Genomic DNA, 15,386 nt, shown 5'->3' with positions numbered 1-15,386 from the left:
GACAAACACACGCACGTCAGGAACACACCTGATGGCTTTCAACCACCAGAACATCACTACGGAGTTCTGCTGTTTAATAACGCAAGGACACAAGTTTTATGACAAACACAATAGAGGAAAATCCATACACCAATAAAACAAAAAGCAGCTCGTGATTTGATGAAGATATGAGTAAGTGATTAAACTGCAGATACTTTCCAGCACATTAGATTATTATCTACTTGCCCCAGGGGTGAACAGCAGCAAAATGTCTCCTTGCAGACATGAGAACAATTAGCACTAAAGAGCAGGGAGGAGCAGAGAGGAGGCACCCACCACGCTGCCCTGCTCCGTGCTAGCGTTCCCAGAACACTATTTTAGTGCACGCATCTGAATCACCAGTATCAATTCTCCTCATCCCTCTGCCAGCAGCCACCGAAATCTAAGACACATAAAGCATGAAGCTGGAGAGCAGGAGAGGAGCTTGAAGGGAACCCTGAGTGGCAGCAGTTTGGGGTTGACACGAGCTCACGTTTGAGAAGGCGGAGCAGCCATCGCTCCACGGGACAGGCTGGAGTGGAGCGGGTGCCCGGGAGCTGCTCGGGCACGTTTCCAACCGCAGCTCCCACCCGGGCATCCAGCCCACAAGCACTGCCCACACTCAGGGCACAGAGGGGACAAAGCTCCCTCAGGGCTCCAACAGTGCCCACACTGAGGGGGCACAGAGAGCAGAGCAACCTGGGGCTGGAACGCCTGCCCAGTGCCCACACTGAGGGGGCACAGAGAGCAGAGCAACCTGGGGCTGGAACGCCTGCCCAGTGCCCACACTGAGGGCGCAGAGGGCACAAAGAGTTGCTCTAACTCTTGTTGGAGGAGCTGACCCCAGGGTAAGCCCACTGCAAACCCACCTTCCCTCTGAGGGCACAGCGGGGAAAAGCAAACCCTGCTGTGATGACCTGACTGTACCGTGTGCTTTAAACCCCAGCGAGTTCATTTTACACAATTCTCTGCTCTTTCTTATTTTCACTTTTTGAGAAGGCACACAGCTAAAAAACAACTCCTCCATTCAGTACAGGCCCATGTGGGGTCAGAGCAGGAAGATCTGCACACCACAGCATATGAACTCCTCTGACAGTGGATCACACTGGGCACAGCCCCGCGTGCCACCCTGCACTGCACAGCCTGGGCACAGCCCCGTGTGCCACCCTGCACTGCACAGCCTGGGCACAGCCCCGCGTGCCACCCTGCACTGCACAGCCCGGGCACAGCCCCGCGTGCCACCCTGCACTGCACAGCCTGGGCACAGCCCCGCGTGCCACCCTGCACTGCACAGCCTGGGCACAGCCCCGTGTGCCACCCTGCACTGCACAGCCCGGGCACAGCCCCGTGTGCCACCCTGCACTGCACAGCCTGGGCACAGCCCCGCGTGCCACCCTGCACTGCACAGCCCGGGCACAGCCCCGTGTGCCACCCTGCACTGCACAGCCCGGGCACAGCCCCGCGTGCCACCCGGCACCAGGCGGAGCAGGAGGTGCCATCCCGGGAGAGGCCAGGCGCAGGCAGCCGAGGTGCTGGCACTCCTGCTGGAGGAAGGAGCGAGCACACCCGCCCCCAGAGGATCCGCAGGCGCCTCGTCCTGGGCAGGCCCGTGTCACAGCGCGCCTGTCACACCGCACACAGCACTGCTCGTGGCCGCAGCGAGCTCTGGCAGGGCGCAGGGAGCCCTGCCTGCCCAGCTGTGAGTGCTGTCACTGTGATTCCCACAGCCCAGCAAGCGGTGTGCAGATAACATCTGCTCTCCACACTAATCTGCTCGGGGACAGCGCTCTCTGTGTTTGCTACAGCTTAACAAAACTCACCTCAGGGCACGGCAGGCACGGAAAATCCCAGCCCTGACCAAAACACGGTTTTTCAGGAGGTGAACAGCAGAGAACAGAGCCCTGAACCCCTGCAGGACTCTGAGAGCAGCTCCTCGCCGGGACCTGCTCTGAGCACCTTTGTTCTCACCAAGCCGGTTGATTCTCCCCGAGCTCCCATCCCCACCGCGCCAGCCCGGCCTGAATGCATTATGTAAAGAGCTATCTGCTCAAAAACAGAATTCTAATCAGTGTGAGGCACTCTGCGCTTCTCCCTGGGCCTCAGCTCTTTGAAATAAAGTTCCTGAATCAATATTAAACACGCGTGCTTATGCAACACGCAAATCCAGAGAGGTTCATGAATGCGGAGGGGGAAGAAACTCCCCACAGTCACAGGGAAAGGGCAGGGAGCAGGGAGAACAAGCTGCCACCTCCAGGTGTCCCCGGGGAAGGACAGGGCTGGCTGAAGGGCTGCACCCTGTGCCGGGCTCCTGGAGGGGCTGGGGCAGAGCTGAGCTGAGGGGCAGGGGACAGGAGCCCTGAGCAGCAGGGACAGGAGCCCTGAACAGCAGGGACAGGAGCCCTGAACAGGGACAGGAGCCCTGAACAGGGACAGGAGCCCTGAACAGCTGGGACAGGAGCCCTGAGCAGCAGGGACAGGAGCCCTGAGCAGCAGGGACAGGAGCCCTGAGCAGCTGGGACAGGAGCCCTGAGCAGCAGGGACAGGAGCCCTGAGCAGCTGGGACAGGAGCCCTGAGCAGCTGGGACAGGAGCCCTGAGCAGCTGGGACAGGAGCCCTGAGCAGCTGGGACAGGAGCCCTGAGCAGCTGGGACAGGAGCCCTGAGCAGGGACAGGAGCCCTGAACAGGGACAGGAGCCCTGAGCAGCTGGGACAGGAGCCCTGAGCAGCTGGGACAGGAGCCCTGAGCAGGGACAGGAGCCCTGAGCAGCAGGGACAGGAGCCCTGAGCAGCTGGGACAGGAGCCCTGAGCAGCTGGGACAGGAGCCCTGAGCAGGGACAGGAGCCCTGAACAGCTGGGACAGGAGCCCTGAGCAGCTGGGACAGGAGCCCTGAGCAGCTGGGACAGGAGCCCTGAACAGCAGGGACAGGAGCCCTGAACAGGGACAGGAGCCCTGAACAGGGACAGGAGCCCTGAGCAGCAGGGACAGGAGCCCTGAACAGCAGGGACAGGAGCCCTGAGCAGGGACAGGAGCCCTGAACAGGGACAGGAGCCCTGAGCAGGGACAGGAGCCCTGAGCAGCTGGGACAGGAGCCCTGAGCAGCAGGGACAGGAGCCCTGAGCAGCAGGGACAGGAGCCCTGAACAGCAGGGACAGGAGCCCTGAGCAGCAGGGACAGGAGCCCTGAGCAGCAGGGACAGGAGCCCTGAACAGCTGGGACAGGAGCCCTGAGCAGCAGGGACAGGAGCCCTGAACAGCTGGGACAGGAGCCCTGAGCAGGGACAGGAGCCCTGAGCAGCAGGGACAGGAGCCCTGAGCAGGGACAGGAGCCCTGAGCAGGGACAGGAGCCCTGAGCAGCAGGGACAGGAGCCCTGAGCAGGGACAGGAGCCCTGAGCAGCTGGGACAGGAGCCCTGAACAGCTGGGACAGGAGCCCTGAGCAGCTGGGACAGGAGCTCCAACCCGACCCATGTGGGATTGCTGGTGATCCAGCCCGGCGCTGCCGTGTCCCCGCAGCCCCCGCCCTGGGCTCTCGCACCGCTCCGGTGTTAGCCCCGCATAGCGCACCCGGCCGGGCACGGCCTCCGAGCCGCCGGGGCCACCGAGCGCCCTGGGCTGGGCCCCGCGGCTTTGGTCTGTGCTAACACCCGCGGCGAGCCCCGCCGGCCGAACCGCTGCCAGCACGGCTCCGGGCTCGCACAGGGGCTGGCACAGGCCAAGGGGGCAGGGAGCAGCCACAGAACCACCGGGGCGCTCCTGCAGCCCGCGGGGGCAGCGCTCGGCCGGGGCAGGGCGGCTGCCCAGCGCTGGAAACCTCGGAGTAAAAAGTTTGGGAGCGGTGGGGGGGGGGGGGGGCTCCCGTGTTCTTCTCGCCGGGGAAACGCGGGGAGGTGGGAAGGGGGCAGGGAGGCGGCGATGAAGGGGCGGCAGGGAGGCGGCGGTGAGGCCGGCTCAGGGGCCGTGAAGGAGGGGAGGTGTGCAGGGAGCCCGGGCAGGAGGGGAAGGCAGCGGGGAGGAGCCCGCCGCGGCCCGGGGCAGGCGCCCGGCAAGGTGGGGAAGTGCCCGGGGAAGCGGCGGGGCAGGGGCGGGGAAGGAGCTCGGGCGGGGAGCGGATGGAGCCGATGGAGCGGGTGGAGCGGTGTTACCTGGGCCGCCGTCCGGGCGCGGCCCGAGGCCGCCGTGAGGGGCGGCGGCGGCGGCGGGGGAAGGCCCGGGCCTCCGCCCCCTCCGCTCGGCGCGGCGGGGCGGGGCGGGGCGGCGCTGGCGGGCGCCGGGGGCGGCGGCCGCCCGCTGCCGGCCCCCCGCCGCCTGCTGCCCGCGGTGCCGCGCTGCCCGCGCCCTCGCCGCCCGTTTGTTGTCGCTGTCGCTGTCGCGGCCGCCGCCGACACGTCCGGGCCGCCGCCGCCGCCGCGCATGCGCCACATCCGGGTCCCGCGGCGCCTGCGCGGCGCAGAGAGGGGCGCGGGCGGGCGCGTTGTGTTTGTGGTTGGCGGGCGGCGCTGCGGCGGCGCGGGGAGCGGGCGGGCGCGGGATGCGCGAGGAATGAAAGCCCGGGGATGAGAGCTCTGTTCCAGAGCAGTAATTGGCAGCTGGAGTTAATGACGTTGATAAGGTCTTAATTGGAAGTGTTGGTCTGTTGTTAAACATTGAATGTTAGAATTCTAAGACTTGCCTTTAGCTGCCGCTGTTAGATGTTGCTATTTTACCCTGCATTTGTGTCTCTCCCCGTCACACTCTGTATTTGTACCCCGGATTTGTACCCATTCCTGTCGGGAACCGCGTCCCCGCTCCCCTGCTCCCAGGAGGATTTCGCCCGGGCTGGATTGAAATGCGAGGCTGTGGGAACGGTATGAACCCTCTCAAAACAACAAACCAGCACATAAACTTTGACTTCAACGCACCAGCACCACACTAAGTCACCCACTTTTGACCAGAGCCGGATCCCATCCTGTCACCATAACTTTGATTGAAAGGAGCCTCAAAGCCCATCCAGTGCCACCCCTGCCATGGCAGGGACACCTTCCACTGTCCCAGGCTGCTCCTAGCCCCATCCAGCCTGGCCTGGGGCACTGCCAGGGATCCAGGGGCAGCCACAGCTGCTCTGGGCACCCTGGGCCAGGGCCTGCCCACCCTCCCAGCCAGCAATTCCTAATTCCCAATGTGCCAAAATCTGTGCCTGCCCTCTGGCAGTGGGAGCCATTGCCTGGGTGCTGTCCCTGCCTGCCTTGTCCCCAGGGGCTGTGCAGCTCTCCGGGAGCCCCTGGAGGCCCTGGCAGGGGCTCTGAGGTGTCCCTGGAGCTTCTCTGGTGCAGCTGAACAGCCCCAGCTGTGCCAGGCTGGCTCCAGAGCAGAGGGGCTCCAGCCCTGGCAGCAGCTCCGTGGCCTCCTCTGCACTGGCTGCAGCAGCTCCAGCTCCTTGTGCTGCTGGAGCCAGGGCTGGGGCAGCTCTGCAGGTGGGCTCTCACCTGAGCCCAGGGGCACAGGGGCAGGATCCCCCTGCCCTGCTGCCCACGCTGGGGATCAGCCCAGGCCGGGCTGTGCTCCTGCAGCAGTGCCAGCCCCGCACCCCAGCAGTGCCAGCCCCAGCAGTGCCAGCAGTGCCAGCCCCGCAGCCCCAGCAGTGCCAGCCCCAGCACTGCCAGCAGTGCCAGCCCCAGCAGTGCCAGCAGTGCCAGCCCCGCAGCCCCAGCAGTGCCAGCCCCGCAGTGCCAGCCCCGCAGTGCCAGCCCCAGCAGTGCCAGCCCCGCAGCCCCAGCAGTGCCAGCCCCAGCAGTGCCAGCCCCAGCAGTGCCAGCAGTGCCAGCCCCGCAGTGCCAGCCCCGCAGTGCCAGCCCTGCTGCCCTCAGCGCTGCTGCCCCTCCAGCTCCTCACCAGCACAAGCAAACTGCCCAGAGCAGCTCAGCTGAGAAGGAAGAAATGTTTTAGAACTCGAATGTTGCACCTCCCTGCCTTCGTGGCGTTGAGCCACCGTTTGAATGCAGAACAGAATGGAAAAAGGTGTGCAAAGTACCTCATCTCTTGGAAAATGTAATGCATTTTTTCTGAATACAAGGGGATTTTGGCAAGGTGGTGTCACAGCCACTCTAATAAGAACCAAGAATAACGGGAATTTAAAAAATTTCTTCAACATTTGCTGCTCACAGTGTTCAGTCATTTATAGTCGTTTCCACGTGCTGAGGCTGAAGACCTCGTGTTGAAAAGTAACACATGATGCTCCTGTATTTGTCATCTCCTCCCGGGCAGATGCAACTGAAGTCTCTCCATGCCTGGATTTGCCGAGTGTGGTGCAAATTACGCATTTCTGTAACTCTGGGGGCAAAACGCCCATTTCTGTAATAATATTATAATATTGTATATAATGTATATAATATTGTATAAAATGTATATAATATTATAATATAATATATGATATATGATATATGATATATGATATATATTATATATCTTGTATAATATATAATATATAATAATATATTATATATTATTATATATTATATGTTATATTTATATTATATAATTATACAAAATAATAATTATGATGATAATGATGATAATGATGATGATGATTATGATGATGATGATAATAATAATAATAATTATTATTATTATTATTATTATTATTATTATTATTATTATTATTATTATTATTATTATTATTATTATTCAGCACCCACAGCTGGATTTTCCTGCCCAGCTGGATTCAGCACCCACAGCTGGATTTCCCTTCCCAGCTGGATTCAGCACCCACAGCTGGATTTCCCTTCCCAGCTGGATTTAGCACCCACAGCTGCATTTCCCAGCTGGATTTCCCTTCCCAGCTGGATTCAGCACCCACAGCTAGATTTTCCAGCTGGATTTAGCACCCACAGCTGGATTTCCCTTCCCAGCTGGATTCAGCACCCACAGCTGGATTTAGCACCCACAGCTGGATTTTCCTGCCCAGCTGGATTCAGCACCCACAGCTGCATTTTCCAGCTGGATTCAGCACCCACAGCTGGATTTCCCTTCCCAGCTGGATTCAGCACCCACAGCTGGATTTTCCAGCCCAGCTGGATTTCCCGGAGCACAGCTGCTGCCTTTCGGTGCTGCAGGGCCCCTGCCCACTCTCCCCACTCGTGCTGCCCCCAGGAGCAGGGGGTGTGCAGCTCCCTGCCCTGCCCAGGCGCGCCCTGCCCCAGGAACATCCCTGCTCTCACACAGCTCCCCACATCTCGCTCCCTCCCCTCCCTTCCTCTTCCCCGCAGCATGAAATGCTCCTTCTGCACTTCTGACCGGTCCTTCTGCTGGTGACAGCTGAGAAAAGGGGAACCAAACTAGAGGAGCTCTTCCAGGAAGGCAGAAGGATGTTTAAAATTAGCTATTCGGACCCTAAGAGTGATTTTAGAAACTCTCCCTTTACAGCCCCAGCAGCTGTCACAGCTCCCTCACGGTGCAGAGCAGAGTCCTTGCCCGCTGTCAGGGGAACCCTCAGGCACATCTGCTGGAATGCAGAGGAATTCTGCTCCCTGGCAACCCACAGATGATTAATGGGAGGATAAACTCACTGGGAACACAGACAACTGATGGTCAAACCTATCCTGACCGGCACGCATGTCCCTGCTAATTTAATCCAGGTTCCAGTAGCAGTCAGGATCACCAGGCAATTTGTACCCAGACTTTGAGGAGAGGGGAGCAGGCTAAGCAAGGACACAGGGTCTGATAGAAAAGAGGCAGCTACAGTTTGTTCTGAAATGCTAAAATGCGCTAAATGGAAAGTGCAGCAGTTCTGCGTAACCCAGCACGGGGTGTGTGATGTGCCCAAGAGCAATCCGTGTTTGAATGCACAGCAGTGACCTGGCCTCGAGCGCAGACCCAGCAGCCCCCAGCTCTCCTTCCCAGGCCAGGGAAAGCAGCATTCCCTCCCTCGGCTCTCCCCGTGGGATCAGCGGCATTAGAATTGCACGGATAACTCAGCTGTGCAGCCAACCCCCAGGCCCGCTACCTGGGGAGGCCCTGCTGCTGCTGCAGTGGGATGCTCGCTGCCCTCGCTGCCCTCTACCCAAAATCACCCGTTCTGAGCCCGGATTCACATCCCAAATCAAAGGCCTGAAGCCGTGCCCTGGGCTGCCAGTCTCAGCTGTGCATAAACAGATGTAAAAACGGGGCTTTGGGGTTGCTCCCGTCACAAGCAGGCGCAGCAGGGTGGGTCAGGACAGCAAAGCTGTTCTGTCCCTGTGTGGAACCCGGCACAGCTCGGCTCCTGAGCGCCCAAAATGGGGTGTGGTACCCCGGCCCCTGCACGGGACACTGCTTCTGCCAGAGAGAATGAAGTGCAGCGTGTGGGGAGACAGAACACGTCTGCATGGTCCACAGGGTCTGCCTGTGTCGCGCGGCATTTCTGAGGGACAAACACAGAGATCAGCAAGTTCCAGGTTCTCCACACCTGCCACTCCTCCCAGCATTATTGTTTTAAGAAATCAAAGAATCCTGTGGGAATCTATAAAATTAAGAGGGTTTTGGGAATGCTGCAACAGGGAGACTTCAGAGAGAGCAGAACTGTGATTGGACCAAAGCAGTAGCCATGAGACTGATTAGCAAAAAAATTATGTAAGAAGTAAAAAAGTAAGGACAAATGGAACAATGGTCTGTGTTAACGCTTGTCTAGAATAACTCTTTAGGTTGCAGAAAAGTACATTTAGTGAGGTATTAGGATACTAATAATGGAGCTCTGTGCGTTGTGTTTAAAGGCTCACAAGCAGGTATTGCATTTGAAATAAGCAAGCATTGTTTAACCAAAGGTACCTGTGCTCATAGTGGTTGGACAGAACTACTGTCAATGGGCTCTTGCTTTGTGTGATTGCTCAAAAAACTTTTAAGGTGAGTTGTAGCATTTTTAGTTTCCTACCTAAAATGTGAGCTAATACCATCTTTTCATTGTCACAACTGTGCAATGAAACCCATGCTAGAAAACAAAACAGCTCAAGAGGCGTTTCCAGTCATTCAGTCTCGTTCCCAATTTGTACACAGCCCCCAGCCAGCAATAAATGCCTCCACATCTGCAGTGTGAGTGAAGGCAAAATGTGGATGTTGGTGTGAGTCAGTTCTGATTTACTGCCAGCACAGCTGAGACAGAGGCTGGGCAGGGTGGGAGTAGCCGTGGAACTCACCTTGCTCCACGTGGCCAGAGACTGGGAGTGTCACCCTGCTCCTCCCTCTGCCTGTGCTGCATTTCAGCCCAGCACAGGCACTGCACTGTTAAAGTTTAGAATTTTTAAAATAAAGTTTAGAAATTTTCAGAATTTTTGGGTAACTTAAAGTTTGGAATTTTTAGAACGAAGTTTAGAAATTTTTAGAAATTTTCGGTAAGTTAAAGTATTCGATTTGAGATTTTGGAAAGGGTTTCTAAACTTAAGTGTTTAGAATCAAACTTTAGAAACTCACTTAACTTAGAAGTGAGAATGTGGATGTATAGTTTAAAGCAGACACACATTAAGCTAAGTAAAAGAAACCTCAGGCTTTTAAAACTTAAGATATAGAAAAAAAAGTAGTTATAAAAGTAATTAGAAATTTAAAATACAGTGCTGTAAGTTTGTGTGTTATAATTAACTAAAAAAAACTTACACTGTCGCATGAATCTATAAGATAAAATATTTAAAGATGAAGTTCTTGTTGACAATGTTTTATTGGCTAATAAATCTTTACAAGGTTTTGTAACCAGAAGTCTTGTGACATTCTGAGCTGTGCTATGAAGATGTGAGCTCAACTCACCTTTCTTACTTATGTAAAGATAAAAAAATAAACTGCATCATCAAAAATAATTCAAAAGTCTCGTCTCAATTCAAAATTCCTCTCAGCGTCAGATCAGCAAATTCAGGTAAAACTTGGGGAAGGCCAGCTTCTGGTTTGAGGTGGGGAGGACAGGAGATGGAAGCAGGCTCTGCGCGTCCCTCCAGGTCCTGCAGAAACAGGCTGGGCTCGTGCAGGTGACGTTCCCCACATTCCTGCAGACACAGATGTGCCTCTGCCAGGACAATCCATCCTTTAAATGCACGGCAGGGACAGTTCAATGAGGAGCATTGCCACCTTCCTGGAGACTTCCAGAGCGTGCTTCCCAAACGTTACTGGGCGTGAAAATGCAGTGCTGGTGCTCCAGAGCTTTAGTGGATCAAACTGTGAATTCCCTTCCGACAGGAAGCCTGAACTCTCTTTATTTATGAGAAAACTTCATCTGCAGGTGTGGAACGAGAAGAGCTCCTGCACATGAGCCCAGCAATGCCCCCAGTCACACCCACTCTGTGGTCACAAAGATTTTCACTGTTCAGCTGGGATCTTGTTATGAAGTCTTTGGTTTTTACTGTTTCACTGGGATCTCTGTGGTCACAAATCCTGAGTTTTCACTTTTTAATTGGGATCTCTATTGTCACAAAGTCCTTTGTTTTCATTTTTTAATTGGGATCTTGTTATGAAGTCCTGAGTTTTCACTTTTTCATTGAGATCTCGGTGGTCATGAAGTCCTTGTTTTTCACTGTTTCACTGGGATCTCATGATGAAGTCCTTGGTTTTCATTGGGATCTCTGTGTCAGAAAGTCCTTGTTTTTCCATTTTTCACTGGGATCTCATTATGATGTCCTTGTTTTTCACTGTTTCATTGGGATCTCATGATGAAGTCCTTGGTTTTGGCTGTTTCATTGGGATCTCTGTGTCAGAAAGTCCTTGGTTTTCACTATTTCATTGGGATCTTGTCATGAAGTCCTCAGTTCTCACTGTTTCATTGGGATCTCATGATGAAGTACTTGGTTCTCACTGTTTCATTGGGATCTCTGTGGTCACAAAGTCCTCGTTTTTCACTGTTTCTTTGGGATCTCATTATGAAGTCCTTGTTTTTTACTGTTTCACAGGGACCTCTGGGGTCACAAAGTCCTTGTTTTTTACTGTTTCACAGGGATCTCGTGATGAAGCCCTCGTTTTTCAGTTTTTCACTGGGATCTCATGATGAAGTCCTTGTTTTCCAATGTTTCATTGGGATCTCTGTTGTCACAAAGTCCTTGTTTTTCAGTATTTCACTGAGATCTCATAATGAAGTTCTTGTTTTAAACTGTTTAATTGGGATCTCATTATAAAGTCCTTGTTTTTCAGTTTTTCATTGGGATCTCATGACGAAGTCCTCAGTTCTCACTGTTTCATTGGGATCTCTGTAATAACAAAGTCCTTGTTTTTCATCGTTTCATTGGGTTCCCTCTGGTCACAAAGTTCTCATTTTTAACGGTTTCATTGGGACCTCATGATGAAGTCCTCAGTTCTCACTGCTTCACTGGGATCTCATAATGAAGTCCTTGTTTTAAACTGTTTAACTGGGATCTCATGATGAAGTCCTCATTTTTCAGTTTTTCATTGGGATCTCATGACGAAGTCCTCGTTCTCACTGTTTCATTGGGTTCCCTGTGGTCACAAAGTCCTTGTTTTTGTTTTTCATTGGGATCTCATGATGAAGTCTTTGTTTTAAACTGTTTCACTGGGATCTCATGATGAAGTCCCCGTTCTCACTGTTTCACTGGGATCTCATGATGAAGTCCTCGTTCTCACTGCTTCATTGGGATCTCATGATGAAGTCCCCGTTCTCACTGTTTCATTGGGATCTCATGATGAAGTCCCCGTTCTCACTGCTTCATTGGGATCTCATGATGAAGTCCCCGTTCTCACTGTTTCACTGGGATCTCATGATGAAGTCCCCGTTCTCACTGCTTCATTGGGATCTCATGATGAAGTCCTCGTTCTCACTGTTTCACTGGGATCTCATGATGAAGTCCCCGTTCTCACTGCTTCATTGGGATCTCATGATGAAGTCCTCGTTCTCACTGTTTCATTGGGATCTCATGATGAAGTCCCCGTTCTCACTGCTTCATTGGGATCTCATGATGAAGTCCCTGTTCTCACTGTTTCACTGGGATCTCATGATGAAGTCCTCGTTCTCACTGTTTCACTGGGATCTCATGATGAAGTCCTCGTTCTCACTGCTTCATTGGGTTCTCCGTGGTCACAAAGTCCTTGGTTTTGTTTTTCACGGGTATCTTGATGGTCATGAAGTCCTCGGCCAGCGTCACCTCCTGGCCGCCCATCGCGGCCTCGGCCTGCCTCCTGAGGGTGCCGATGTCGCCGCGGCGCTGGTACCGCTGGCTGAAGTGGGTCAGCACCAGCCTCCTGGCGCGGCACTCCAGGGCGAAGCGCGCGGCCAGGCCGGGCGTGCTGTGCCCGCGCCGGCGCGCCGTGTCCCGTTGGCCGTCGCCCAGCGTGGCCTCGTGCACCAGCAGGTCGGCGTGGCCGCAGAGGCGCCGCGCGCCCGGCCCCACGGGCCCCGCGCAGTCGCCCAGCACGCAGACCTTCCTGCCGGGCACGGGCGGGCACAGCACGTCCCCCGGCCGCACCGTCACGCCGCCGCTCAGCTGCACGGCACGGCCGCGCTTCAGCTCCCCGTACAGGGCGCCGGGCGGCACTCCTGCCAGGGAAAGGGAAACAGCCCTAAGCGCTGCACCCACCGTGCTGCTATTGCCGCGTTAGCTTCAAAATACACCCCCTGAGGTGTGCTAGGCAGAAAGCTGGCTCGCTGGGAAAAAACACGACCTCACTATTAAAATCAGCCAATATTTCAGATTTTTCGTACAAATTAGGAGCTTGTAACCTTAGCAGGATATGACTTTCAGACAACACATTATTTAAAAGCAGAGATTTCCTTCTTATGTCCTGGAAGATTGCAAACACACAGCCCGAGCACAAGGAAGTGTGTTTGAAGAAAATCATGGAATCCTAGAATAGCTTGGGTTGGAAGGCACCTCCAAGTTCATCCTGCTATGGGCAGGGACAGCCTCCACTGTCTCAGGGTTGGACACCTCCAGGGATGGGGCAGCCACAAGGAAACTGCTCAGGGAAACTACATTAAAAAACCCCAATTATATTGCTCATATTAAAGTCAAGAAAATCATGCAAATACACTGGCCGTGTGTTTTCCTGAAAGCCACGCTGAGCTGTTTAACCTTTGGCTAAACCTGAGCTTGTCAGCTGCTGCCAGCATGGAAGTGGTCTGCGGCATTCCCTGGCACCGGTGTCACACACCGGATCACAGCGCAGCCTGGAGGTCAGGTGCCAGACAGAAAATGGAAAATGGGGTCAAAACAGGCTACGGAGAGAGACAGCAGCTCGGGTTTGCTAGAACACATAGGAAGGTGGCCATAAAAGAAGTAAAAAGAAGAAAAATAAGTCGAAGTAGGTACCAAGTTCTTGCAGCAAGTGCACTTTGAGCTTCCCAGGCCGCGGCTTCTCCTCCATCACGAAGCCGAAGGAGGGCACGCGGTGGAAGAGGCGGAAGGCCCTCACGGACAGCTCCTCGTCCTCCAGCAGCAGGTACGAGTCTGTTTCTGCATCCAGGTGCAGCACCGTCCCTGGAGGCGCCTGGGCGAGCGCCGCGCCCTGGTCCAGGCCCGACAAGTCGCGGAATTCCCCCGCGGGGCACTGGTCCTGCGTGGGGACCAGCTCGTGCACGCGGCAGGGCAGCACGGGCTGCGAGTGGGACAGCTCCAGGCTCCGCCACAGGAAGCTGCGCAGCCCCAGCGGCCCGTAAATATCGATGGGCGCCACGCTGGCATCGGCGCTCCTCTGCAGGGTCAGCGTGCACAGCAGCCCAGGGAGACCAAACATGTGGTCGCCGTGAAGGTGAGTGATGAAAATCTTGGTGATTTTGGCTGTTGAACAGAACAGGAATAGACAAAGACAGGAAAACAGACAATGTAACCACTCAGAAATGATCGCTGTTTGGCGGGATGCTTGAAACAAGATGTCTGAAAGAAGCAAGGAGGGAAATTAAAACCAGTGCTTAATGGACAAATCCCAGCCCAAAAGGTGTTTCTTTCCCCATCCCTTCCACACAAGGCAGATTTTGGCCTGATAGCCAAGAAGAGGCTGCAGCGATGCAAGGTTTAGCTCCTTCTAAGCCAAGCATTCCACAAGCATGGAATGGGCCTGGCTGGTGACATCTGCCATGTGAAATGCAAGGACGTGCCAGGAAGCATTTGAGCTTCCATCTTACAGAAAATCTGCAGACTAACCAGGAACACAATGAGGAATTTGTGTTGCTCCTTCCAGCCCATGGAACGAACAAAATAAAAAATAACCAAAAGAAAACCAGCATGCAGTTTTGATTTCAGAGTTTTTTAAGAGGCAAGAACCCCACCGTTGCTGACTGGTTTGTTTAAAACAAGATAAAAAATGGCTCTGTAAATGTCTGGGCTTTCTTTGGTGCCTGGGCTGCCTGGCCCCAGCTGGGCCCTGCCCAGAAGAGCCCAGAACTCTCTCATTGCACACACAAGTCCTTTAACCAGGCTGCCTCTGTCTCTGCTGAACTCCCAATTCCACACAGCCAGGCATTTCCTCCAGCACCTGCTGGGACTGAGCCACAGGAATGACAGAATCTCCTGCTTTTGTTTGAAGATGATTTCAGTAAACAATTTCATAGAAGTCACTCCATCTACCTGACAATAAATTCCCTGATAGGTTTTGGAGGAGCGGGAGCTTGTATTTCTGTTTGTAACTGACAATTCATCTTCATTCTTTGGGGCAGAGAAGTCAGCTTGGCCACTGAGGACTGTGTAAGCACAGCGGCTGTGACAGTGAGGTGAGCTTTATTCCTGATTCCTGTTTGCCAAAAGGTGAAAGTTACCCCCACCACACAGAGCGTTGCTTTAAAGAGACATTTACCCGCAGGAAGGCTAACCGCAGGTTTGCCCTCCAGGGAGCTGCCTCCAGACAAACAACAACCAAGCCGTTCCTGTTTCAAGCTGCTTCAGGCCGCGTTTGACATTGCTAAACGCGATGAATTAATTCCCATTGTCTCTGTGCCCAGGGGCGGCCAGAGATGGCTGTGGAGCAGGTCGGGCAGCCCCGCCCAAGGCAGCCCTTCCCTTCCCTTCCCTTCCCTTCCCTTCCCTTCCCTTCCCTTCCCTTCCCTTCCCTTCCCTTCCCTTCCCTTCCCTTCCCTTCCCTTCCCTTCCCTTCCCTTCCCTTCCCTTCCCTTCCCTTCCCTTCCCTTCCCTTCCCTTCCCTTCCCTTCCCTTCCCTTCCCTTCCCTTCCCGTGCCTCCCGGAGCTGTCCCCCAGCCGAGGGCACGCACCTGCCCGCAGGTGGCTCCTCATGAGCTGTGTCTGTGTCCCCTCGCCGCAGTCGAAGAGCCAGCACTGCCCTGCCCTGCGCAGCACCAGCGCCGAGGCCCCGCGGGCCGGGCTCGGGAAGCCCGCGCCCGTGCCCAGGAAGGTGACATCCAGGGACATCCCGGGAGGGCGGCACCGGCAACACCGAGCGGCTGCCGGCTGGAACACAGAACACAGAGCAGGTGCCTGCTGGAACA

At 55.0% G+C, this 15,386-nt stretch overlaps 1 protein-coding gene across 1 annotated transcript; it reads right to left on the bottom strand.

The window, feature by feature from the left end:
• Window positions 1-12,003: 12,003 nt before the first annotated feature.
• On the bottom strand, window positions 12,004-15,386 carry ELAC1 (elaC ribonuclease Z 1). The gene is made up of 3 exons (XM_058824490.1): window positions 15,153-15,386; window positions 13,261-13,728; window positions 12,004-12,488 (listed from the first exon to the last, which is right to left on the bottom strand). The coding sequence occupies exons 1-3, from the start codon at window positions 15,307-15,309 to the stop codon at window positions 12,004-12,006; spliced, it is 1,110 nt and encodes a 369-aa protein (XP_058680473.1). The 5' UTR covers window positions 15,310-15,386.

The sequence above is a fragment of the Ammospiza caudacuta genome, chromosome Z (assembly GCF_027887145.1).
Source record: "Ammospiza caudacuta isolate bAmmCau1 chromosome Z, bAmmCau1.pri, whole genome shotgun sequence".
Classification (NCBI taxonomy): domain Eukaryota; kingdom Metazoa; phylum Chordata; class Aves; order Passeriformes; family Passerellidae; genus Ammospiza; species Ammospiza caudacuta.
Note: the sequence above shows the minus strand (reverse complement) of the source record. Positions and strands in the feature narration are given on the sequence as shown.